The sequence below is a fragment of the Diaphorina citri genome, unplaced genomic scaffold (assembly GCF_000475195.1).
Source record: "Diaphorina citri unplaced genomic scaffold, Diaci psyllid genome assembly version 1.1 scaffold515, whole genome shotgun sequence".
NCBI classification, from domain to species: Eukaryota; Metazoa; Arthropoda; class Insecta; order Hemiptera; family Psyllidae; genus Diaphorina; species Diaphorina citri.
In genome coordinates, this window is record NW_007377949.1 from 78875 (window position 1) to 105404 (window position 26530).

The window sequence follows — 26530 nt, forward strand, 5'->3', positions numbered from 1 at the left end:
AGCTCACAAGAAGGGGAAATCGCATTCCAAGATTGGCCAAATTTTAATCATTCAAAATTTGACTCTAGAGTAAATCCTGCTTTGGGAGCTCACAAGAAGGGGAAATCGCATTCCAAGATTGGCCAAATTTTAATCATTCAAAATTTGACTCTAGAGTAAATCCTGCTTTCGAAAACAGGGAGAGAGCAAAGAAAAGTCCCCTTACTGTGAGCTCTCAAAAGGTATACGCTACGAATATAAAATGAGCATTAACTTGGACGACACTTACTCCTTCCACCACATACAATGACGTTACATGAAGCCCCCGACATAAAAGTGACAAAGCTTTCTAGGAAGCACGACGATCTCGGACTCAATTCTATTTATGTTGGATTTAGATGTTTTACTGGATATAAAATAACTCGAAATTCAAAGAAAAAAGAAGCAAAGAAAAGTCCCCTTACTGTGAGCTCCCAAAAGGTATACGCTACGAATATAAAATGAGCATTAACTAGGACGACACTTACTCCTTCCACCACATACAATGACGTTACATGAAGCCCCCAACATAAAAGTGACAAAGCTTTCTAGAAAGCACGACGATCTCGGACTCAATTCTATTTATGTTGGATTTAGATGTTTTACTGGATATAAAATAACTCGAAATTCAAAGAAAAAATGATGCATTTTTCAACTTTTCCAGTTCTTTGAAGACAAAATTGAGGAGTTTGACGCAAACACGACTTATAGGTTGAAAGTCATTTTTTTCGTAAAACCCCTCAATTCATGCCAACCATGAATTCCATTTGAACATGGCCATGGAGTGATTTTAAAAATGTCGTCTTCCCTTGAATTTGGATGCATTTTTCAACTTTTCCAGTTCTTTGAAGACAAAATTGAGGAGTTTGACGCAAAAACGACTTATAGGTTGAAAGTCATTTTTGCGTAAAACCCCTCAATTCATGCCAACCATGAATTCCATTTGAACATGGCCATGGAGTGATTTCAAAAATGTCGTCTTCCCTTGAATTTCAACATTATTTTGTCCTCGTTGTCATTTTTTATTTCACATGCAAATTTTAAATAGTTGTAGAGAATTAAAGGTTTTTTTCTTTTAGATCCCCCGATTAGAAAATTAGTATTAAAAGTGAATAGTACATAAATACTTCAATTGTTCAATATCGGGGCACAGTTCTTTTAGATCCCCCGATTAGAAAATTAGTATTAAAAGTGAATAGTACATAAATACTTCAATTGTTCAATATCGGGGCACAGTTGAAACTTTTCAAGATCTTGAATGGATATTGCTGAAAAACACGTACGTGGTTATTTGTTTCGACTAGAGTTTTATCACTAGCGAATTAAAACTGTTTAGCGTCAACAAAGGAGTTTTACAAACCAAAATTTGTCCCTAAAGTCGTACAAAATGACAATTCACAATTTGACAAGGCTGGAAAGAAGAAACATGAGTCGATTAATTTGATAGGGGAAAGCGAGGGAAAGTGACATACCTCTGCAAGGATCGTTTTTGATTAAGAATTCGTCCAGGGCTACCCAGCCTCCTCCTACTCTCACCATGACGGTAGATCGGAGGATTCTTACGAGGCGAAGTTTCTGACTGTCGCCAAACTGAAAAACAAATTACCAAGGATTGGTATTAGTTTACTATTAAAAATTAAATTAACACAACAAGGATAGAAATTTGGTAAGAGGGGACATCACTGTTCCTTGAGGGCAACACAGTCCATCATCCTTTTCCCTTCTTGTCAGTATGCCCTCAAGGTCAAATTATATCCCAGTATAGGATAACTCTGGTGTGATTATTTACTGAAAATTCCCACTATTATTTATTCGATGAAGTTATTACATTTGGATGCCCTCATGATATTGTCGAAGGCTTTTCCGACGTCCAAGAATTAACTTTAGTCTGACTTGAGAGCGAGAATTTTTGTTGTATGGGTTTACGTGTTCGAAAATTGTTTGCAAATGTCAGGTTATTTGACTACTAGGTCATTTTACCAAGTGTTTGAAAAGTGTTTGCAAATGTCAGGTTATTTGACTACTAGGTCATTTTACCAAGTGTTTGAAAAATGTTTGCAAATGTCACGTTATTTGACTGCTAGGTCATTTTACCCAGCTTAACTCCATACACAAAAAGCCCACTCTGAGGCTTAGCTGTTGGGGCAATTTGCACCAAGGGATGGGTTAAGCTTATACGAATCATCTACCCAATGTCCAAAAAGTAAAAGTAAAATCGCTCACCCTGTATTTTCCTTCGCCCACTTGGAAGACTCGGAACTTCTGTCGACACGTACACAGTTTTAGTTTACTATTAAAAATTAAATTAACACAACAAGGATAGAAATTCGGTAAGAGGGGACATCACTGTTCCTTGAGGGCAACATAGTCCACCATCCTTTTCCCTTTTTGTCAGTATGCCCTCAAGGTCAAATCATATCCCAGTATAGGATAACTCTGGTGTAATTATTTACTGAAAATTCCCACTATTATTTATTCGATGAAGTTATTACATTTGGATGCCCTCATGTTATTGTCGAAGGCTTTTCCGACGTCCAAGAATTGACTTTAGTCTGACTTGAGAGCGAGAATTTTTGTTGTATGGGTTTACGTGTTCGAAAATTGTTTGCAAATGTCGGGTTATTTGACTACTAGGTCATTTTACCAAGTGTTCGAAAAGTGTTTGCAAATGTCAGGTTATTTGACTGCTAGGTCATTTTACCCAGCTTAACTCCATACACAAAAAGCCCACTCTGAGGCTTAGTTGTTGGGGCAATTTGCACCAAGGGATGGGTTAAGCTTATACGAATCATCTACCCAGTGTCCAAAAAGTAAAAGTAAAATCGCTCACCCTGTATTTTCCTTCGCCCACTTGGAAGACTCGGAACTTCTGTCGACACGTACACAGCTGCACCAATCGCTTCACTTCATCGTGAATCTTCTCAGACTCCGTGTTGGGTTTCTTTTCCTCCCAATCAGGGCGGAGGGCAGCGATGAACTCCTTCCAGTCGATAAGGCCAGGGTTGTAGTCGTGATCGAACATATCGGCCACGGCGCCCATTTCCAGTTTAGAGGTTTCGAATTCTGTGGAGAGAAAAAGATGAGTAGAAATGTCCGCGAAAATTCCTCTTGAGCGTTTGATGTCGTGCTCTTGAGTATGTCTAAATTTTCGTATTCGAAATGCTACGACCAAGTCTTGAAGTCTGCACAAACAAAGCCCTTTTATCTGGATCATCACCAAATAAGACGTACTTGAGTTAAGATATAATACAAGATCTACTTAAGTCAAGATATCATACAAGATCTTGGCTAGATTCCGAGGGTACAAGGACTATTCTCATCCCTGCAGAATAAGAGTATACTATATTATCCAGGTTCGATTCTTTGAAGATAGGGGAGTGTTGAAAACTTACTGGTCTTGATGATGCCATCAACAAAGTCTTCCCGTGGGATAAGTCCGTCGTTGTTCTTGTCCATCTTTCTGAACAGATCAGTAAGCCTGGATTTCTTGTGGTTCATGAATCTCAGGAACTGTGGAGAGAGAACAAGTTTACACAGTGAATATGTATTACTTGTGATGGACGGGGAAAAAATCTTACACATTTGGAGTATTAGGAAATAACTGCATCAAAAGAGCTAACCCCAGATTCGGGTATATCAGATTCAGGTTACTGATAAGTTCCATTTCGCGTGCTAAATAAAATTGGTTAATCGGTAGATCCTAAAGATCCAGCCAGAGTCCACCTTGGCCAGGCGATATCGAGAGGACACTGCTTTCAATACACCAATAACTGGCTCATCTTTTCTTGAGTTATATATATTTCTGATCCCGAGATCGATCTTACGGGGATACGCGCGTCAATCGTTCAAAGTGACCCGCGGAACACTAACAAGATTAGGCGATCTAACTCTAACTTACCCGTTTTCTCCAGTCGTCACACTTTGGCCAGGCGATATCGAGAGGACGCTGCTTTCAATACACCAATAACTGGCTCATCTTTTCTCGAGTTATATATATTTCTGATCCCAAGATCGATCTTACGGGAATACGCGCGTCAATCGTTCAAAGTGACCCGCGGAACACTAACAAGATTAGGCGATCTAACTCTAACTTACCCGTTTTCTCCAGTCGTCCCACGAGAAGTTCTTGACCTTCTCCAGTTCTATGAGATAGTTGAGACGTTCCTGTAGACGGCGCTGTCTCTCCCATGCCAGAAGCCAGACATTACGCCAAGTATCCCACAGGAGACGGCAACGAGGATTACGGAATTGAGGTTCGGCGCCTTTGCTGTAATAGAAAGCGTGAGGTGTGAGTCTAGGGAGCAATCCGGGATGGAAATTCGTTTTACGCCAGCCACTCACTATCAAGTAGACATGATTAGGTGTCAGTTCTACCTGATAGTGTGTGTCCTTATCAAGTATCAGGTGGACCTGACATTCTGACCTTTTCAGCCGTACTTGTCAGGTCTACCTGATAGTGAATGGCTGGCCTTAGATCACAACGAGGGTTTCGTGATCTAAAATGAATTTCGCACCACTCGTTCTTTTCTTTGCATATCCTTAGAGTATGCTTTCTATATTCTAGGCACACTTATATCGATTTTCTTCTTCTTTTAACCAACTTTGATAAGGAATCACTACTTTTTCTTCTTCCTAGCCTTTTCCTATTTAAATAGGGTCGGCGATTCTTGTCAGTCTCTTCCAGGAATCACTACTACCTGGGGAAAAAAATCCCAGACCTAAGTGAACAAATGTCACCTAAATAAACCCTAAATTCACTTCTTGACCGCGAGAAAATATTAGACCGTTAATTACTCAATAAATACAGAGAAAGTGATGAACGGATAGTTTGTGCTTAACATTTTACAGAAGAATTCGTTAGTGTACGAGAACCTAGTATGATACATTTGTAGTTTGAGACACGGAAATACAGAGTAGAATAATTGTGATAAATGAGAATATTAATAGGTTAAGGCGGTTGGTACAGAAAATAATTGGAATATTTTTGTGAATTCAACATTTATAATTAATTTTATCTGAGTTCATCAACCACTATTTTCTGTACACACATGGAAAAATTATTTAAAAATAAAGCCTGGGATCAGAGTCACATTCAGGTTTTGTTTGCCACGACATCAACATTTTATGAACCAATCAGGGAACAGTAACTCCGAAAGTGGGAAAAATACTCTATCCCGAATGGTCATCAAAATATCGATATTATCATGACAAATATCAGGCTATATTTGGATATAACTAGCGAAAAGTTGACTGTGATCCCCAAGCCAAATAAAATCTATAAAATAGACAGGAGTTATAGTACCTTCCTTTATGTGTCTGAATACCAAGAAGAAAATTGCTCTTCTGGCCAACATAGTGCTAACTTCCTACTACTGTTTACTGTACTTCTACATCATTATGTCAATACAAGTTTTTTTCTCACACAATTGTGTATATCTCCTCTCCCTTTCCTACTTTCTTTCTTTACCAATGGAAGCAGACGAAGACATACGGGCAAGATGAGAGCCTACTAAGAATACAAGGGGTAAATAGGACAACCCAAATATAGGCCACCCAACTCTGAGGAAAACTGACTGATAGAATGATGAGACCTTGTTTAGACTGCGAGAAGAAAGGGGCTTTTCAGTCCTATACTGGCAGTATAAGCAAGGTATATTCTATTCACTCGATTGGTCAAGTTCTTTTCTCAGTGAAGTTACTTACGCAGGTGTTGACATTCTCTTGCCGGACGTTTTTCTGTCGGGTGCAGGATGTTGGATGCGAGCTTTGCACACGGAATCACCGGGATGGAAATTCGTTTCACGCCAGCCACTCACTATTAAGTAGACATGATTAGGTGTCAGTTCTACCTGATAGTGTGTCCTCATCAAGTATCAGGTGGACCTGACATTCTGACCTTTTCAGCCGTACCTGTCAGGTCTACCTGATAGGGTTTACCTGTCAAGTCTACCTGATAGTGAATGGCTGGCCTTAGATCACAACGAGGGTTTCGTGATCTAAAATGAATTTCGCACCATTCGTTCTTTTCTTTCTATATTCTAGGCACCTGGCACACTTATATCGATTTTCTTCTTCTTTTAACCAACTTTGATAAGGAATCACTACTTTTTCTTCTTCCTAGCCTTTTCCTATTTAAATAGGGTCGGCGATTCTTGTCAGTCTCTTCCAGGAATCACTACTACCTGGGGAAAAAAATCCCAGACCTAAGTGAACAAATGTCACCTAAATAAACCCTAAATTCACTTCTTGACCGCGAGAAAATATTAGACCGTTAATTACTCAATAAATACAGAGAAAGTGATGAACGGATAGTTTGTGCTTAACATTTTACAGAAGAATTCGTTAGTGTACGAGAACCTAGTATGATACATTTGTAGTTTGAGACACGGAAATACAGAGTAGAATAATTGTGATAAATGAGAATATTAATAGGTTAAGGCGGTTGGTACAGAAAATAATTGGAATATTTTTGTGAATTCAACATTTTTAATTAATTTTATCTGAGTTCATCAACCATTATTTTCTGTACACACATGGAAAAAATATTTAAAAATAAAGCCTGGGATCAGAGTCACATTCAGGTTTTGTTTGCCACGACATCAACATTTTATGAGCCAATCAGGGAACAGTATCTCCGAAAGTGGGAAAAATACTCTATCATCAAAATATCGATATTATCATGACGAATATCAGGCTGAATTTGGATATAACTAGCGAAAAGTTGACTGTGATCCCCAAGCCAAATAAAATCTATAAAATAGACAGGAGTTATAGTACCTTCCTTTAGGTGGAAACCGAGGCCCATAGTGCGGTAGATTGTCATTGAGCTTCTCTCGAGAAGGACTTGCCCGGCTAAAAAACAAACAATAAGCATGCCATAGGTCCGAAATACCCAAAAACAACAAAACAAAGAAAAAGAGGGGGAAAATATAACAGACAAGAGGGGGGAAAACAGAAAAAAGACTAGATAAATCTCAAAGAAGATATGTATCGATTTTCCTCAAACACCTAGAGGTGTTTTCTTATTTTACACATGTAGATTTTCAAATATTTGACTTTTTTTCTTTTCATTTAATTTAAGCAAGGTTTTGTAACTTATAAAATTATTCTGTACCAAATACCTTGTTTGTTTAGACTGAGGGAGTGAAGGGACTTTTCAGTCTCATTCTGGCAGAATAAACAGGGTATATTTTCTATTCTATTCTTAAACATTTCAAATCGATACAAAGCTTCGTGAGTAGATAGGGCTACAAAGAAAAAATAGGGGACAAACAAGTAGTAGAATGTTATTATAAACAGGGTATATTTTCTATTCTAATCTTAAACATTTCAAATCGATACAAAGCTTCGTGAGTAGATAGGGCTACAAAGAAAAAATAGGGGACAAACAAGTAGTAGAATGTTATTAGAACAATAATACTCGAGTATGTTAAAGGGACAGATACTACGGTACAAACATAGAGGGGACACTAATGTACAAACAGGGGATAGATACAAATAAAAGGAACAAGCTAAGAATGGTATCTGTTCTAAAATAATGTTGCCACTTATGTTCAGTTTACAAGAGGACCGTTTGCCAGCCTCTTACATATTTGGGCAATATAGGAAATTTATTCAGAGAAGCCGTAAGTTCACATCTGTTCTATTCTATTCTATTTTTTTTATTTTTGCCTTTTTGCCGTTCTAACGGGGTCGGCTGAATCGAATTTGTGTCTTACCTATAAACATAAGTGATCTATTTCTAGTATCTGTTCTATTCTATTCTATTCTATTTTTTTATTTTTGCCTTTTTGCCGTTCTAACGGGGTCGGCTGAATCGAATTTGTGTCTTACCTATAAACATAAGTGATCTATTTCTAACTTATGCTCTAGAATCAAAATAAATAAAATCTTGGAAAGTTAAGAGTTGTTAGTGTTATCATGGGCTTTTTAAATTTTTAGTAAATTCCTTCCTCTAAATAAGTCAGTTGCAGAACTTCATATTCGTTATGTTAAAACTAGAGAAATCGTCAAATTAGTTATTTGTTAACCTAAAACTAGTAGGTGAGTAGCAAACTTCGTTCAATCTACTATGTAACTGAATCTCCTATGTAAGTGTATTTAATTAAAGAACTGAACGGCCCCAATCATAATCGAATAGATTTTCTTCATAGGGATGTTTCAGGAAATCAACTGAAGAAAATTAAGAAGAAAGGCTGATAGTGTTACGCGAAAATACTGGCAAGTTAAATGTTATGGGGGGAAGCTCAGTCAAATTCCCAAATCGGGAAATGGGTTAGAACTAGTGAAGAGGAGAAACAATTGATCAGAAAAAGACGATGAAAACGGAAAAACTACAGATATCAGCAATTGCATAAACCTATAACCAGAGTTGAAAGATTAGATTTGAACAAGAAATAACTGGAGAAGAACTAGATTTAGAAGGCGCGAAGTAGATAATTAGGTACTTTCAGTTTTTAACTCTGATGGTTAACAAAGCTGTTTTGAAGTTAGGATCAGACTCCAGATTCACATTACAAATAATATCAAATTTTTAGTTGTGTTAAAATAAACTACAGATATCAGCAATTGCATAAACCTATAACCAGAGTTGAAAGATTAGATTTGAACAAGATTAACAAGAAATAACTGGAGAAGAACTAGATTTAGAAGGCGCGAAGTAGATAATTAGATACTTTCAGTTTTTAACTTTGATGGTTAACAAAGCTGTTTTGAAGTTAGGATCAGACTCCAGATTCACATTACAAATAATATCAAATTTTTAGTTGTGTTAAAATAAATACTATTGGTTTTTAGTGGACGTGTTATTGGATTTTGGATTTGGTGTAAGTAGATGTTAGTATTGAGATATATATTCGTTTCTAACCTGCCGCGTCTATCAAGTAGATTATCGCGAGATGCCCGTAGACTGTAGAACATAGAACCAAACACAGGAATGAATTAAAATCAGAGAAAACAATAATGTTCCTAGAAAATAGTGATATCCCTACAAAAAACAGTGAGATCCCTGAAAACATTGATATCCCTACTCGAAGCTTGAAGAAAAAAAGAACGGGAGTATACCGTATCTAAATCTTTATCTGGAATCTAGACGTTTAAATGTTCTGATTGTCATCAGCATTATTATTTCTGCAATGTTAAATTTGATGAGGACTAATTTCTTACTTAAATTTAACTGCCTAGTCATATCAAGAAAAATTTCAATAGCGTCTGAAATCTTTTTGTGTCCTACAAAGTCCCTAACCTAGGAAGTAAAGGTAACAAGTATATAACACATAAAAAGAGAACCGCTACCTTAAAAGACATAAAATACAAACCTTTGTTTCCTTGACGTATCATAGAGCTCGGGTGAGTCTTCTCTGTCAAGACTGAAGGTGAAATGATAGGTGAAGTGATAAAGAGTGCAACAATACATTGAATTGGAAGGACAAACACACATGTGCAGAAAAAGAGAAAATAAAATACAATTAGAAATAATAAATAATAAAGCATGCAAGGAACTACTATCTATTCCTAAATCAAATAAAGTTGTATTTTCCTTTCGAAAACGGAACTGATTCCGGTGGAGTACCATATTGGATTTCCTATAGACAGGCGCTACCACGCCCAAAGGGGGGGAAATTTCGAAAGGAAAATACAACTTACCTAAATAAATAATAGTGTAAAAACTACTAAAATTCAAAAGGCCAATATTCTCGAAATAAATTCAAAGGCTGTCTAAGACTCATTTTGGAGAAATCCAAGAATGTCTTCAAAAGGTTTATTTTGGCAAACTAAAGACAAAAGCTGCTAGCAAAAGAAATGCAATTATGATCTAAAATTTTCAGCAATTGTGATAGCCAAAGCCCTACATACACCAAATTAAAATCAGGATTTATAATCAAGCGAGATTCTTGAAAAAAGCAATATATCTAAAAGAAATTCGAGTCTTTGAAAACGACATTTTGAGCTAGCGAAGTTACTAAATTATAGAAGTACTTATTCATGGCAAACTTTTTGATATAGCTTTCGCAGTGCTTTTCTTACTGCCTCAATTTCTAATAAATACTAGTGAAAGAAACCAACAACTGAATGCGTGCAGGACAACACAACTTGTTTATAAAGCCCTACATACACCAAATTTAAATCAGGATTTATAATCAAGTGAGATTCTTGAAAAAAGCAATATATCTAAAAGAAATTTGAGTCTTTGAAAACGACATTTTGAGCTAGCGAAGTTACTAAATTATAGAAGTACTTATTTATGGCAAACTTTTTCATATAGCTTTCACATTCACAGTGCTTTTCTTACTGCCTCAATTTCTAATAAATACTAGTGAAAGAAACCAACAACTGAATGCGTGCAGGACAACACAACTTGTTTAAGTTATACTTACCACTTCACCAGAGAATTGACTTTAAATTGGAAACTATAGTGACTTACAGTACACATAAGTGACTTACAAATGCTTGAGTGATTTACAAATGAGTGCTCAAGTGACTTACCAAAGAATACCTTGGTGACTTACAAATGAGTAGGTTTCGTTATTAAATACCTAATCAATCTTATATTATAAAATTATATACCTAATCAATATTTTTGGGGATTTTTCTCTCCTTGTGACGTCAATTATCTAAAAAACCAAAGGTATTTTTCAAACATATTTTTGCCTTGTGATTAATAGACACAAAATTTGTCAATGTAATAAAACAGCAAAATTAGGTTCTCACTTCAAATGTAGGTATGGACTGGAGCAGAGACAAAGTCATGGAATGTCCCCGCTTGATGACTTCTTGCACTATGTCCTCGTCTATTTCCAAGTCCAGAAGATGATCGTATCCCTCTAGAAGCAGGTCCAGGAGCTTCTCAGTTTCACCTGAAATCGAAATAGCACAAAATTCGACTGACTTGTTGAATAAAATAGCCATAGTCATACGAGTAGAAGCTTAAATATAATTTTGTTGAAGCTAACGTCGACGACCATGCATAGGGATTACAATTCCGGAATGAAGTTTCAACCCCGGGATTCTAGGATGATAATACCGGGATGTGATACATCACTCTGTGTCCAAACCAAAGAATGCTGCCACCTTCATTGGATTGGTCTATGTCTATAAGGATGTGGAATCTAGGTTGGTTGGTTTGGATGGACAACGTAAGTATAATAATAGACTCCATAGTAAAAGATAACCACCAAGCTAGGTGAGTACCTAGGTTGTTCTTTACAAGTTCTACAACCTCCACCAATTGTGTAGTGCACATTGCATACCTACACATATTACACGGCTTTCATACAAATAGGTGAACAGAAATGACAAACTATTAATCACAAAATGGTCGAGTTATAACATCGTTCCTTAAAAATAAATAATAATAATAAAAATGGGACAATACTCACCCCTTGCTCCCATTTGAAACACATGCTTATCAATAGCCACCACGTTGGCTCGCAGACCATTTTCTTCCGCCAAGTCCCGTGGGGTTCTATAGAGTTCATCCCGGAATGCAATATTAGCGTCCAGTTCTTCCAGAAGTTGTGACAGGGCGTTCCTGCCTTGAGCCCTGGAGGCGGCGAAATGGATAGGACTTTGACCATGATCATCCTAAAGGAAATAGAAATACATGGATATTATATTAAAATATTTTAAGCAAACATCCGTGGTCGAATGGGAGTCACACGAGACTTGCTAGCCGGAGATCCCGGGTTCGATTCCCGTCGGGGCCGATTTTTTTTCGACTTTGTGCTTGAAGCCTCTTGTGGGAAATGATGTTAAAGGAAGCTGTGATACCCACAAAAGTTGTGAGGGGGCTCTCTACTTCACCACAAATGATTCAGGATTTCTTAGAGGGTTTCAGCAGCCATTAACATGTACGGTAAGTTTTGTGGGTAAAAAAATAATAAAAATAGGATTTGTAATTGATTTATTACTCACTCGATTCACGTGTTTGAACGAAGCTTTGCCCGCCTCATCATCGCTATCCATATGCTCACTGCTCCTCGAACTTTCCACACCCCCAAACCCATCTTCACTCGTTGGTCCATTCTTGACCTGTGGTGTGCCTTGAGGAGTGGGTAAATGGTTTTCTTCTCCATTCACTCCATTGGTTAGTGGATGTTGAGCATCATTGGATCCATTTGGTACGCCGTTTTGTGGATTTTCACCGCCGCTGTCTGGACTGCCTCTGAGTTGTTCTGCCTGTAAAAAAATTCAGAAAAAATGTTGAGCTAGTGGACAAGTTGGAAAACAAGTCTCCAATAGGACTAAATGTGTGTGTGTGTGTGTTTGTGTGTGTGTGTGTGTGTGTGTGTGTGTGTGTGTGTTATGAAGGGAACTGTAACTGCTAAGGTCTTCTCGTCCCGAAATCGAAGAGAGAAGGAAGACAGGATAGGAGAAAGCCAGTCGTTCCGAAAACGAACATTATCCGTTCAGGATAAAATCCGCCTAACGCTTACAAGGTAGACGCGCTGCCAACCAAGCTAACTAGGCTGTAGGGGGACTAAATGTTGATGGGAGTCCCGCCTTCTCGGTGAGGCTGGTTTTTCCCTATCCTGTCCATCTTCACTCTTCGATTTCGAACCGATAACAATGGAGGAGTTGCAATTGGGAAAATATTTTTAATAAAAGGTCGATTCCTACGTAAAAAGTTGTGAAAAATCCAAATGTGATGTCACACGGAATCCACCTCGTGCTGTCGTTTGGAGGTGGCCTCCATGAACTCCTTGTGTTCTTCAATGAGTCTCTCCACGGTGGGGATGTCATCCGGCAGAGGTTCGGCCTCGAGGTTGAGCAGGTGAGATTCACATTTGGCAAGCCATTCGAGGAGCTCTTCCAGAAGACTGCGGGGAGAGTGAATATTTGGGTTAGAATAAGTAGAAGTTCATTGGACTATTAAAAACATATCTAGAAACCCCTGCAAGAACGCATCCTCTTAACCCATTTGTGCCAAAATTATCATTTTTTGGGAAAGTGATTGTGACAGATTATATTACAATTGAAACAAACCAGTTCAACTAATTTATTTTCAGATATTCAAAGGTGTTCCCAGGTCAACATTCTAGCAAGAAAAGCAAGGCAGAAATAAGGTCAGATAGCAGTTGAAAGGCTTTTCCTCAAATAGGATATACAAAAAATAAATAAAAATAAAATGAAGATATTAAAATAACTAAATACCTGTCCAAATCTTGCAGTGAGCGCAGATGATTCCTGAGTCTCTCCTCCCGTTGTTTGGCCCAGGAAGACACTTCTTCCCATCTGGACTGAATGATTGTGATCCAGTGTTTGATAACCGTGGCTCCATCTGGATGAGATTTGACCAGGATTCTCTGAGCTAGACCAATGGTGGCGTCCTTCTCGATTTCCTTCTCCGCCAGTTCCCGAAGGAATTTCTCATGCTCTGCTAGTTGAGTGCGGGCTTCCTGATCATCCTCTGGGAGTGAGTTGACAAACCTGGAGGAATAAGAGGATGAGTTAAGTGGATATGGCGTTTACTTTGCCTCGGAGCTTTATGTTTTCTTTTGACTGTCAGCTTGATTTTTATTGACATTATTGCTTACCGTTATATTTTTTGGATACTTAATTTTTTACTCTTATCAGACTCGAGTTTCGCCTACTTTGTAGGCTTTATCAAGAAAACTGACTACAGGAATACCGTAGTACGGACATACCACCACTAATATTGATTTATTCCTTTACTTCACCAAACAAGGACCTTGACGGGCTTTGCTCAATGGAGCAGTTGCAGTTGGGTAAAAATTATGAATAAAAGGTCGATTCCTACGTAAAAAGTTGTGAAAAATCCAAATCTGAAGTCTATATCTAGTATCTACTTCATGTACTTCGAGGACTGAGTGAGCTCTACAGATCACTGAACTTTTTCTTCGTCTTTTCACGTTTGTACGGCGTCGGCATTGCAGTCAGCCTTTTTGCAATCATCTCTATTTTGCTATAAAAAAAAATATTGGTACACTGAAAACTTTCAAAAATTACAAAGTTCCTTACGTACCTGGAGAGTTTCATGGAATTCCATAGCTTTCTCCATGGCGTGAATCAGATTCTCTTCCCGTTTAGCAAACAGGGCGGTGATCGTTCCCTGTTCACCCTTTCTCTTAACAGTTCACCAAAGTACTAGTAAATAGTTGTTATGTATATCTATTCTACTAGGTAACAAAAGAGATTTCAAATTAAAATAATAAAAAAAAAATATTTTCGTTCTTTTCTGCTGAGTAGGTACAGTAGGTACACTGAAAACTTTCAAAAATTACAAAGTTCTTTACGTACCTGGAGAGTTTCATGGAATTCCATAGCTTTCTCCATGGCGTGAATCAGATTCTCTTCCCGTTTAGCAAACAGGGCGGTGACATTGTCCCAAGCTGAGTCCAGATCTTCAATGTGTTTCTTCACCTGTAAAGATATTGTTAGAGAGAAATTCATGAAATACTCCATTACATAGTGTCAATAAATAGGGACACTGCCCTTTTGTCAGTGTCCTCTTGTGATGTTATTAAAAAAATTACATTAATTATTTTTGGTAAAGCAGAACCTTTTCGCAACTCTTTGTGGATATTACAGCATTACAAGTGCCTCCTTTGAAATCAATTCCCATAGTCAGAGAGAAATTCATGAAATACTCCATTACATAGTGTCAATAAATAGGGACATTGCCCTTTTGTCAGTGTCCTCTTGTGATGTTATTAAAAAAATTACAATAATTATTTTTGGTAAAGCAGAACCTTTTCGCAACTCTTTGTGGATATTACAGCATTACAAGTGCCTCCTTTGAAATCAATTCCCATACTTTACCCCGGTAGTGCCACAGCATTACTAAGTGTATCCTTAACTATTAATTCTCATTTGTTATCAATCTCTTTATACTGGTAAATGCCACCAATTGTCTCACAAGGCTGAGTGCAACCTGAACTCCAAGCATAGAGCAGAAAAAACATTGACCCCGCCGGGAATTGGATCCGGAACCTCCGACATGCAAGCCTAGTGTGATACCCACTCGGCCACGGAGGTTGTCGTTTTGGACACATTATTATCCGGGTTCTAATAACGATTAACCAGGCATCATAGTTATAATTACCTCTGGTTTATCCGGTTCTCCACAGATCTTCATCAGCTTCTGTCCACTGGCGCGACACTGTTCTACTTCCGGCTTCTTTTACACTGGTAAATGCCGCCAATTGTCTCACGAGGCTGAGTGCAACCTAAACTCCAAGCATAGAGCAGAAAAAAGATTGACCCCGCCGGGAATTGGATCCGGAACCTCCTACGTGCAAGTCTAGTGTGATACCCACTCGGCCACGGAGGTTGTCGTTTTGGACACATTATTATCCGGGTTCTAATAACGATTAACCAGTTATAATTACCTCTGGTTTATCCGGTTCTCCACAGATCTTCATCAGCTTCTGTCCACTGGCGCGACACTGTTCTACTTCCGGCTTCGTCTGGTCAATCTCGGCCTTGATTTCCTTCAGCGCGTACTGTTGTTGTTGAATGGCCTTAGGCTCAACGGCTGGAGGTTCCTGGCTGTTCAGATTGTCCTGAAGGTCACGTAGTGTGGCCATCACGGATTGCAGTTCGCTCCAGAACTTCTCGGCTAGAGCCAGGGCCTCTTCTAGGCTACGGCCGCGATCGTTGGTGGCCTTCTGGACTTCGTTCCACAGGCCGTTGAGACGCTCGAGTTTCTTCTTGATGTCTGTAACGGAGGAAAAACGAGGTGATAAGATTAATTGATTATAAAGGAATGCATATTGTCCCAGATTATCAGAAGCCTCCACCAGGGCACCATAGCGATCTGCAGTGTCCTGGAGTTTGTCAGCAACACCGGCAGCTTCATCTTCACCAACCAGACCCATGAGAGAGCTGGCGATGTCGGTCAACTCGGTGAAGTCTGGCTTCTTACGCAGGATTTCCTTGTGAAGAGCCTGCAAGAGAATCATGGTCATTAAATTTAGACTTTGGTTTATGAATAAAATAATAAATAAATGCCGTTTCTTTGTCTTATTATATCACAACTTTGGTGCTCACTGCAGTATTCTAGGATTTTCCACATATCTCAATAATCCTAACACCCACTGTTTCCCTACCATGCTGGCACCGGTCGCTATGCGCATTATTATATTATAAATAAAATAATAAATAAATGCCGTTTATTTGTCTTATTATATCACAACTTTGGTGCTCACTGTGGTATTCTAGGATTTTCCACATATCTCAATAATCCTAACACCCACTGTTTCCCTACCATGCTGGCACCGGTCGCTATGCGCATTATTATACATAGCTACCCATTTTCCTCACGAGGCTGATTGGGCCCCGCAACAGCCAGTCACAGAATCAATCATTTGCATGATAATTTTTTTTGACCCAGCCGGGAATCAAATCTGGGTCTCCCGCGTGCAAGGCGAGTGCAGTGACCATTACAACATGGGAGCTGACAAAAGAAACATTGAGTCAAATGACGAAAGAAAAAAGCACTATCACAATACTCACGTCATGTTCGCGGATTCTCTGCTGAATCTTCTCCTCATCCGTCGGAATCAACTCCATGTCCTTGATCTTCTTCTCGCTCTTATCCAGCCAGTCCAGGATTCCCGTCAGTTTATCCTGGAACTGTTTGGCCACTGCCATAGCCTGTTCCAGAGCATCCATACGCTGTGAGGCTCCTTCGTTGAGATTGTCAAACCGGTTCATGAGTTCGTTGAGCTGACGTTCGATCGCTTTACGTTCAGCGGGGTCAGCGTTGGCGGCTACCTCGTTGCCCATTTGGAACAGCGAGGACATCGAGTGTTGACGGTCCGCCAGCATTTTCTTCAAGAACTGAAATGGAGAGAGAGGCACGAGTTAGGCAAGGAGGAAATTATTCAAAGGCCTTATTTAAGAGCCAAATCACCCACCAAAATGTATTAAAATATGAGAAAATGGATGGAAGAAAATGTGTATTTCTCGAAAAATCATTACATCCGTTCCTTTGCTGGTCCTATCTCCCTTCGAAAAGTACTTCTTCTTCCTTTTCCCTCGAGTGCAATTTATACTTTTTCATGACAAATCTAGTATGTGACATATGTAGCTATTTGATAGACAAAATATCCATTTATTCAGAGCCATTTACAGCTTAACTTTTGGTAAAAAGCATAGCTAAAAACAAGACAACACAAAAATAAGGAAAGTAGAAAATCATAAATAACATTTTACCTTCTGTTCTTGTAGCTGAGCCTTGACCACCTTGTAGTCAGCGGATGGAGGCTTCTGATTGGCTACCATCTCTTCGGTAAATTGAACGACTAAAGGCCCGTTCTTACTTGTCGTGAGTTTCATCCCATTTTTTCCGAATGTCCTGAAGGTAATGTAATTTAAATGAGAGTGTTTTCACTACAAACGACACGATTTTTTTTCCCAAACAACAGATGAGAACGGGCTTCAAGGATAATTTATTACTATAATACTACAATATGAAAGACACTTATTTTACCTGATGCTAGGTAGCGGCCTTCTTCTGAAATGAACAGGGCTGAGGTTTGGGAGGCAGAAACAAGGTCACGTGATGCTTCCAGTTCTGAAAAGAACAACAAAACTGAATCTAATCAATTAGTTATAGGGAACAAGGGAGATCCTATGTGTGATATACCAACTCTATATGTTTGCTGATTTTTCTGTAGGTACATAATATTTGCTGTGGTTTGGTTGGCCCATGTCAACGGTATTTTGACAACAGTTTTTTTTTCCACATTGAAACCATTTCGCTGTAATGTAAATCCGCTCCTCAGTTGTCCTCAGAAGATTGAGTGTACCATTAAACAGCCAGTAGCACGTGATGTTCTAATTTCAACCGCCCAGAAAAAAGAACGCAAAGCGTTGCTTATCTTCAGTAATCCATCCGCAACTAATTCCGTTATCGACGAAACTGCCCAAAGTAATAACTTCTTCCAAAGAACAATGTTTGGAAATCTAAGAATCTCCAAGTGAAGTGATTTTCGTTAAAATTAGTTCGTGATCATCTTCTCTTTAATTACCTGATCTGTTCTTCTCCATTTCGTATATTTCGGGATTATTTTCGTACAGGGCTACGAGGGAAGAGTAACAGGTCACCTTACTTTCGATTGTTGGTAGGAAGTCCGTTTTGTTCAAAAAGATCAACAGTTGACTTTTGTTCGTAATAAAGTTCGTTGTATCTTTCGGTTTTCTCATCAGAGGCATTATTTTCTGATACATTTTCATTAGCTGACGTATTGCCTATAAAGATTGACAATCAGACGTGCAAATATCAATTCAACTTGATTTACAGATTGCACAACACGACCATCAGAGGCATTATTTTCTGATACATTTTTTTCATTAGCTGACGTATTGCCTATAAAGATTGACAATCAGACGTGCAAATATCAATTCAACTTGATTTACAGATTGCACAACACGAAACAAACAACATACATGCGTTCAACTATTTGGGATTTGGTTTGTGTAGAAAGATTTTTTTTTTTTTTTTAATGATTTTATTATCTACATACATCAAGCGTACAAAAAAGTAGTGAAAAGCTTTTAATACTATATGTGAACTAAAATAGCCATCACTTACATATGTATGTAGGTATCACACACTTTTCTCTTTATGTAAATCTATCGGTCGAGTTTTGCTTTATTTGGGATTTGGTTTGTGTAGAAAGATTTTTTTTTTTTTAAATAATTTTATTATCTATGTACATACATCAAGCGTACAAAAAAGTAGTGAAAAGCTTATAATACTATATTATGTGAACTAAAATAGCCATCACTTACATATGTATGTAGGTATCACACACTTTTCTCTTTATGTAAATCTATCGGTCGAGTTTTGCTGAAATTTTCATCAACTTTCTTAAATACACACGGCCGCGTGAATTCGTAATGAACGATCGTGTCAGAAGACATTACAATTTGTAAAGGTCACTCACCTTGTATTTGGCGATCCTATGTGTGATATAGTGATATACCAACTCTATATGTTTGCTGAATTTTCTGTAGGTACATAATATTTGGCGAGGTTTACTTGGCCTATGTCAACAGTATTTTGACAAAAGTTTTTTTCCAGTTTTGAACAGTGGAACGGTAAAAGTTTCGGTGAAGAACCGTTTCGCTGGAATGTAAACCCACTCCTCAATAAATTGTCCTCAGAAGACTGAGTAAATCTCAAAATAGCCAAGGGCACGTGATGTTTCAAAGTCGACCGTCCAGATAAAAACCACGCAAAACAGTGCTTATCTTCAGTAATCCGTACGGAACTGATTCCGTTGTCGACGAAACCGATGCCCGCTGGCCAAAGTAAGAACCTCTTCCAACGAACAATGTTAGGGAATCTAAGAATCTCCATGTGAATCGACTTTCACCAAAAAATTTCCTGATCGTCTTCTCTTAAGACTCTTGACCTACCTGATCTGTTCTTCTCCATTTCGTATATTTCGGGATTATTTTCGTACAGGGCTACGAGGGAAGAGTAACAGGTCACCTTACTTTCAATGTAATCGCTTGGAGCCAAGCCTTTCTGCGAACACACAAACAAACCAACTAATAGATACACAATACATTCGATATAATGGGACTACAGTCTCAAAAGCTGACAGTTCAAACAAAGTACTTACCAACTTACTTGATATCTATTTAGGACTACCTTTCACGGCTTTGTATCCTCTACCAGAAAAGGATCAGAGTAGAACTTAGGTGTCTACATGATGGTTTTAAAACGTCTAACAAAAAAAAATCCAAAGTAAAATTTCCATCTCCAATTAATTTCGCATAAGCTATCACGAAAAATACTTCAGGCAGGTAAAACTGAATACACCTACATACATAGAATAGCCACACTGAACTTACATAATAGACAGATAGGATAAACTTTTACATGGTAAAAGGCATAGGTTGAAACTTAACTTTGACCTAAAAAAAAAAAAAAACTACTAACTTTTTTCCTGCTAATGATTTACGGGATCTCCTATTGCTTAAAAAATATAAAATATAATAAAAACTTACTTAACTTCGCTATTTTATAAATTTAAATTATTAACGTACCCTTTATTCATGATTTATGGGAAAAGATGTTCAAGTTAATCCAAATGGTTACGAAGAATATAAGAAAGTTCTAGTGTCACAAGATAGGTCAGACTAAAACAAAGACAAGGCCACATTGATACCTATTGCTTTACCAATGAATAAAATTTTCCAGAAGACATATTGATAGGGGCTATTTCCTCCAATTTGCTTTCTCTTTTCCTTGAAGAAGTAAAGGGTGCAAAGCAAATAAAGATGAGCTTCATTCCACATTTGAATCAGAGATTCTATTGTTCTCAAGACGGGCGCATGCTAGAACAGGATGCGAGGATTTCTAAATGTTTATCCGTTCAATACTTTAAAGAATTACAATTTTAATATTGCTCTAAATCTACAATATCGAACATTAGATGATACGTTGATACGAGTAGTACAGAAGGCCATAGATATTAAACAAACCCTTGTTCAAAATCCATTTCTTTGTGTGTATATGTCATATGGAGTTCACTTGAATTGTTGAATAATATTTTCGAAAAAGTCCAAGATATTTCGTGTAAGAGGAGGGAGAAGGAAAATTTGTTTGTAATTTTCGAGGAAGAACTGTGCAGATTTCAAGATGATAATATATATCTATCATTGATGACCGCTCTACATACAGGGTAAAAGAAGTTACTACATAATTCATCAAAATATTCAAAGGAAAAACTGTTACCATGACAACCGTATGTAAAACTTTTTTCCCCAAGTGTAAAGTTTATTACTAAATCTACTGGGAAAAGGCCGGTCCTAAATTACAGTGACCTGAATGGGTAGTATGTGCTACCCATTCAGGTATTAATTTACGGTAATAGCTCGTTTGTCCTTGGACATCGTGACTCAACAGATGGTCCTAAGATCGATAGAGGGGAGGTACGAGATTTTATGCAGACAAAACTAGCGACATCTGCAATTCTGAATGGGAAGTGAACATACATGAAATTGGCAAAATCTTAACTAAATGAAAAGTGGCAAAACCAAACCATACAAAAGGGCATAAGACTTTGTAAAAGTAAATCCTGTTGTGTATGACATTACATTGAAATGGGGGTCTTTTCTGACGAAATTCCTGTGTGAGGAGTCCAATATGACAGTCATAAACTCAATTTTATAAAGTGTGTGCATATAATTGTATAGAAGAAGTGCATAAGGTGCATTATTAGTTACACACTGATACCAATAATTGTGTTTATAACATGCATGCAGAGTGCAGAGGAACAACGAAGTCATGTGACATAGGCCCGTTGTTGTTGTTATTGTAGCGGCTTTAGCTTTCGCCGAATAAAGAAATCATGTCTTTTTGTATCTGCTATACACCAGGGTGATGGTCTCTAGCTCTAGCCATGTTAAATTAGCTGGCTCGTCCTGAACCGCAGTCAACCATCGTGAGGACTTGTGCTTGGTCTTTAAAAGCAGAGAGAACCCTTTGAGGAACTGCCAGCTAGCTAGGCTGGTTAGGGTTAGCTGTTCTCCTCCCTGTTTATAGTCCCACAGCCATGCTAGTCTTCTCTCTGTTTAACGTCCCCTAGCCAGCCAAACATAACGTCCCCTAGCCATAGGCCCGTCATTAATCATGGGCAGGAATAACAAACTACGGCATACTACGAGATGGGCATGCTACGACACAGACCTAATGTAGCAGTTGTTTCACTGCTACGAAATAACAAACTACGGCATACTACGAGATGGGCATGCTACGACACAGACCTAATGTAGCAGTTGTTTCACTGCTACGAAATAAAAACGGCGCGGCGGGGAAACACATAATAATAATAAAAACAACTCACATTGTCCAACAAAGTCTGATAAGCTCCCAGCGTGAGGAGCAGATTATAGAACGTCTTATCCGGCAAGGTGCCAGCGTAATGGAGCGGGGTTCTACCGTGGATATCCCTCGCATGGAGACTCTCGGGAAATCTGCCCGCTAGATAGCGTACGATGGCGGAATTCCGATACAAGACAGACGTGTGTAGGGGAGTCATGCGAAGCCCGGACCAGTTTTCCCGACCCACGGCAAATTTCCGACGGTCCAAATTATGAAGGACCTCGCGCAGATCGCCCTTCTGACACGCCAAGTGGATTTTCTTGATTTTCGCCTGTAATTGAAAATGAAATTTCGCCTGTACTCGAGAATGAAATTTCGCCTGTAATCTCACCAAGTGAAAAGGTCGTTTCGCAAATGTCAAGCAAACAAATAATATTTATTCCAACCGTGAACAGTCACACTTCTCCAAAAACTTACCATGTAAGACGGGACATTGGTTAGGAATCGTTGGACTTCTGGATGTTGGCTATGTTTTCCTCTCAATAAGTCGCCATCTCCTTCCAAAATGAGATCGGCCAGCTTTTCCAGGTCACCTGTGAATACAGACAGGTCATGTTAATACAATAGGAGTCTCCTATTAGAAGATATTGTGTAAAGGAGATCAATACAGTCTAGTGGAGTGTACTCAAATTGAATCAAATACTAGAATCTTATTCAAATATTAAACCTCAACAACTAGTTGCATGATACAACCGGAGATTTTTCTTAACCCGGATAAAAGTTTATGTCCGACTCACACTTACCTTCTTCAATCAATTCATCAATACGTCGTTCCTTGTTATAATCATCAAGCTCATTTCTATCCATCTCATATCTCACACCATTATCAAAAGCTTCCCCAGTTTTAACATCATCAGGATTTAGTCCTTCCTCTTGATTATAAATTTGATTCCGAGGACTTTCCAACAAATGAGGCTGTTGATTCGTAAAATTTTCCCACGGATGAGAATGTTGATTGGTAGCGGAAGAATTTTGAAGAGGATGTGAATCTGGATTTCTTGAATTTTCCCACAAATCAGGATCTTCTTTTCTGGAATTTTCCCACGGACGAGGATTTTGATTACCGGAATGAGGAGGTTGAGGTTCACCTGAATCTTCATTTTCATCATCTTTCTTAGTGTCCCTTTTATTGCGACCCGTGATATCATCTTCATTATCATCTGAAAGGTGTTCATCATTACCAACTTCTTGATTGCTTGTTCCGTTTTTGTCAAGTACTGAAGTTGGATTTCCTGTATAGTTTCCATGAGCTGAAGGAGATATGGTGGAGTTATGTTGTTTATGGTCAATATGGTTGTTTTCAAATCCTGAAAGACACAATGAAAAGGTAAAATTAATAAATTTTGTATTAGAATACTTATTCTAAAGATGTATCATACTAAAGTATTGTGTGAGTATGATTATCAATGATACCTACCATCATTTAGTTTGGTATCTTCTCCATCAGCTTTGTCTTTGTCAATCGCATCAGCGACATTTTCGTTCTTATCATTTCCAGGCTCATCAGGTAAAATGTGGTCCACATCTCTGTTATCTATGAGGTTCAAATTGTAAGTGTTCCTCAAAATAGCATCATCATCGTCTTCTAAATATCCTCTTCGATGTTTATTACGCTCTCCTGCAGAACCTGTAAGACGAAAGTTTTCAAGTAATGCCATCAAATTGAGGAATAAAACACGACACATACTTGTCTTCTAAATATCCTCTTCCATGTTTATTACGCTCTCCTGCAGAACCTGTAAGACGAAAGTTTTCAAGTAATGCCATCAAATTGAGGAATAAAACACGACACATACTTTTGACGAACAATATTGATGTTTTGATAAGCACCCCGACCTGCTCAATTTGAATTGCTTAAGGAACTTGGTACTCGTCACTACAAACTTTAGAACTTAAATTTTTATTGGAAACTTTTTCCTCTGTCAATATTAAGCTCACCTGGTTTATTGACATCTTCATCTGTATGAACAACTTTTTCAGAAGTTCCATTTCTCTCTCTCAAATGATTGGTACTGTTAGTTCTATTCTTTATCAACTTGGAAAAGCTCACGTTATCAAATTCGCTCAGATCTATATCATCTTTCATTTCACCATCGCGATTGTTGGTATTCTCAATAGCACCTTTAGACTTGAGCAACTTGTACACGTCAGTGTTTTCGGATTTCAAAGCGGCATAATGGAGAGGTGTACGTCCAAAACTGTCAGCCTGATTCACGTTGTCAACTTTGGTTAGCAAATAGTCCACTATGTCCTTAAATCCTAGACCTGAACCCTGCAAAAACCAGATGAATAGAACACGTTAGTTACTCTAATAAATACCGATAAAGAATTCGGTTGTTAGGTCAGGACATTTTGGAAAAATACGCTCAAAAATCGTGCAAAATTGAATGTAAGGTCTCAACGTTTCTCATCTCAACGCTTTCTCAAAATCTTTCTTTTACGTCCTAATACTCACAATTAAATATGTATATGGAAATGTGCTAATAAAGTATATTTATAATTGTCTAGAAAATATTTCGTAGAGCCTTGTTTTCACTCTGCTTACTTTGTGTAGAGGAGTTAGTCCATTCATGTCTTTGCTGGATAAGGCTTCCACGGGTACAGGTTCCGCGCTTACTTTCATCAACTGAGGAAGATTGTTCTGAATGACGCTTTGGTGAATATCGCGCACTGTTCCCTAAAATAAAGAAAATATCAGTAGTGATTTGTTTCTATCAGAATTTTAGTCAGTAGAATAGAATATACCTTGTTTATCCTGCTTGAAAGAGACTAAAAAGTCCCTTTACCCCAGCAGTCTGAAAAAGGTCTCGTTTATTTTATGGGTTTAATAACATGGTAAAATAACAAAAGTTTGGAACAATAGACCTCGCTTAACTAAAAAAAAAAAAAAATAAATAAATAAAAAATAAAACAGTCTGTTTTAAAAGTCAATAAGTTAGTAGGTGTACGTCGTTATCCGGAAACAATAAGAGTACGAAAATAGTCAATATGTAATTAAAGAACTGAATTATAAACAAATCTCCTACTGAGGTGGAACTTTATTGAATCTCGAGCGCTTTGAATGAAAAACTCACCAAAATAAATGGAATTGATTCCAGGAATCTTTTAACCGTAGGTTGACGGCTCGTTTCGCTCAACAGTTTGCTACCATGACCTTCCCAGATCACACGCAGAAGTCGATTTAAATCCTGATCGTGGATCCAAATGCGAATGTTGGAAGGTTTGATTGTAAAAGCTGAAAACCGAACGGGGTTGTTGACAAAAGTGTGAAAGTAACATCTTAGTGAAACATAAAAATGAAAAGAGGCCAAATTCCCATCCTATAAAAGTCTTTCTCCTATTCTGTCTTCCTTATCTCGATTTTGAGATGATAAGACCATAAGACCCTAGCAGTTACAGTTCGCTCTATCAAACCTATGTATTAAAAAAAAAAAAAAAAAAAAAAAAAAAAAATAAGAAAAATTAATATTACTTTTTTTAAAATTAATTAAAAAAAAAAAAAAAAAAAAAAAAACAAGTATGAAGAATTAATATTACTGATTTTACAATTAATTAACACATTTGGAGCAACTTATCACAGATTTGTTATATCATCCCCATTGAAAAAAGTGCAGTCCCAACTAGCAACAAAGGATATAGGTACAGGTACAACCAAATTCACCTTGATTGGCGGAAGTGTATCGACCCGGGTCTTTCTCCCAAGGACTCCGGGACAGTTTGATCATACTGGGATTGTCCATGTAGAATTTGGCCATCTTCCCGAATTTATCCTTACACTTTGGATTGACTCCGGCTTGGATGAGGGTAGTCCAGGCTAGGTCCGGATCAGGGCACAAGGGCGCATAGTGAAGAGCAGTGCGATCAAACTGAAACAAAACGAAGCCTCTTTTTTGGAGTAACCTTTTTACCTTGGTAGATCAGTGCACCTACAGTGGGATCGAATAAAAATCTCTTGGCGTTTGACTTGGCGCAGTCGATTCGAGATGAAAAAAGAAGTCTGTCTTGGAATTTGTGAATTTGCGTTGATTTTGGAGCCTAGTTTTTCGGAGGGTGCGTATTCCTATACGTACTCACATAAAATTTGAGTTCACAAGTCGATCTATTGACAAAACCCAGCTCAGTAAGCTTTTTTTTACAAATTTGACATACTTTTTCAGCGGTTCTTTTCAAAGGTCATATCATGTTCTTCGATAATTTTTTCGATCAATCATGAAACTTGCAAGCTTTTAATTATAGTTTCCAAACTTTTTTTCTTCTTCGTTTTCCTGGGACTGATGCTTCCTCAAGAGATTGAGGTGTCCGAGTTTTCTTCAAACAACGACGACATGTCTTTGTCGTCGCGAGGAAAAGTCATGGTTTTAGGAGAAGTATGTGAAAAAGGACTAAATATGTCACGGAATAAGAAGTAATGAGCACTTAATATTATTGTCTTTTCAAAGTATTGTCTTAATATTATTGTCTTTTTTAGTATAGTATTGTCTTTTCTTTATTCTGTGTCATGGGCAACCATCAAAGTGATGGCAGTTATGTAAAATATATTTTTACCTTCCTCCTAATGTACATAATGTAGAGTTGCAGATCTTACTATCAAACATTTAAAAACATTTTTCGAGAAGCATTGTGCTCAATGAGGACAAAAAAGTTTCT

At 37.9% G+C, this 26530-nt stretch overlaps 2 protein-coding genes and 1 long non-coding RNA gene across 5 annotated transcripts in view; all 3 read right to left on the reverse strand.

Moving 5' to 3' along the window:
* LOC103509627 overlaps positions 1-26530 on the reverse strand; it is a 35088-nt gene that overhangs the window by 4436 nt on the left and 4122 nt on the right. Inside the window, exons 5-26 of the mRNA XM_026823914.1 lie at positions 25545-25749; positions 24958-25118; positions 24429-24560; positions 23822-24155; positions 23301-23510; positions 22627-23190; positions 22301-22416; positions 21846-22154; positions 19408-19519; positions 17474-17557; positions 17197-17267; positions 16495-16821; positions 15369-15926; positions 15083-15154; positions 14278-14400; positions 14003-14098; positions 13890-13942; positions 13171-13446; positions 12683-12836; positions 11932-12195; positions 11397-11601; positions 10729-10874 (exon numbers count right to left, since the gene is read on the reverse strand). Coding sequence (XP_026679715.1) covers positions 10729-10874; positions 11397-11601; positions 11932-12195; positions 12683-12836; positions 13171-13446; positions 13890-13942; positions 14003-14098; positions 14278-14400; positions 15083-15154; positions 15369-15926; positions 16495-16821; positions 17197-17267; positions 17474-17557; positions 19408-19519; positions 21846-22154; positions 22301-22416; positions 22627-23190; positions 23301-23510; positions 23822-24155; positions 24429-24560; positions 24958-25118; positions 25545-25749 — 4572 coding nt within the window. The remainder of the gene's footprint in view (positions 1-10728; positions 10875-11396; positions 11602-11931; positions 12196-12682; positions 12837-13170; positions 13447-13889; positions 13943-14002; positions 14099-14277; positions 14401-15082; positions 15155-15368; positions 15927-16494; positions 16822-17196; positions 17268-17473; positions 17558-19407; positions 19520-21845; positions 22155-22300; positions 22417-22626; positions 23191-23300; positions 23511-23821; positions 24156-24428; positions 24561-24957; positions 25119-25544; positions 25750-26530) is intronic.
* LOC113465333 (microtubule-actin cross-linking factor 1-like) lies at positions 1172-9518 on the reverse strand. Of its 3 annotated transcripts, XM_026823922.1 has the most exons (7): positions 9336-9518; positions 8885-8926; positions 6796-6870; positions 4114-4285; positions 3411-3528; positions 2849-3081; positions 1172-1608 (listed from the first exon to the last, which is right to left on the reverse strand). In XM_026823922.1, the coding sequence occupies exons 1-7, from the start codon at positions 9455-9457 to the stop codon at positions 1414-1416; spliced, it is 957 nt and encodes a 318-aa protein (XP_026679723.1). In that variant the 5' UTR covers positions 9458-9518; the 3' UTR covers positions 1172-1413. The 3 variants fall into 3 exon arrangements, with proteins under 3 accessions (XP_026679723.1, XP_026679725.1, XP_026679724.1); XM_026823924.1 differs by lacking the exon at positions 6796-6870 and having other exon boundaries at positions 9336-9516; XM_026823923.1 differs by lacking the exon at positions 8885-8926 and having other exon boundaries at positions 9336-9515.
* On the reverse strand, positions 14303-15170 carry LOC113467640. Its single transcript, XR_003391641.1, has 2 exons — positions 15083-15170; positions 14303-14400 (listed from the first exon to the last, which is right to left on the reverse strand). It is a non-coding gene; the product is annotated as an uncharacterized LOC113467640 (long non-coding RNA).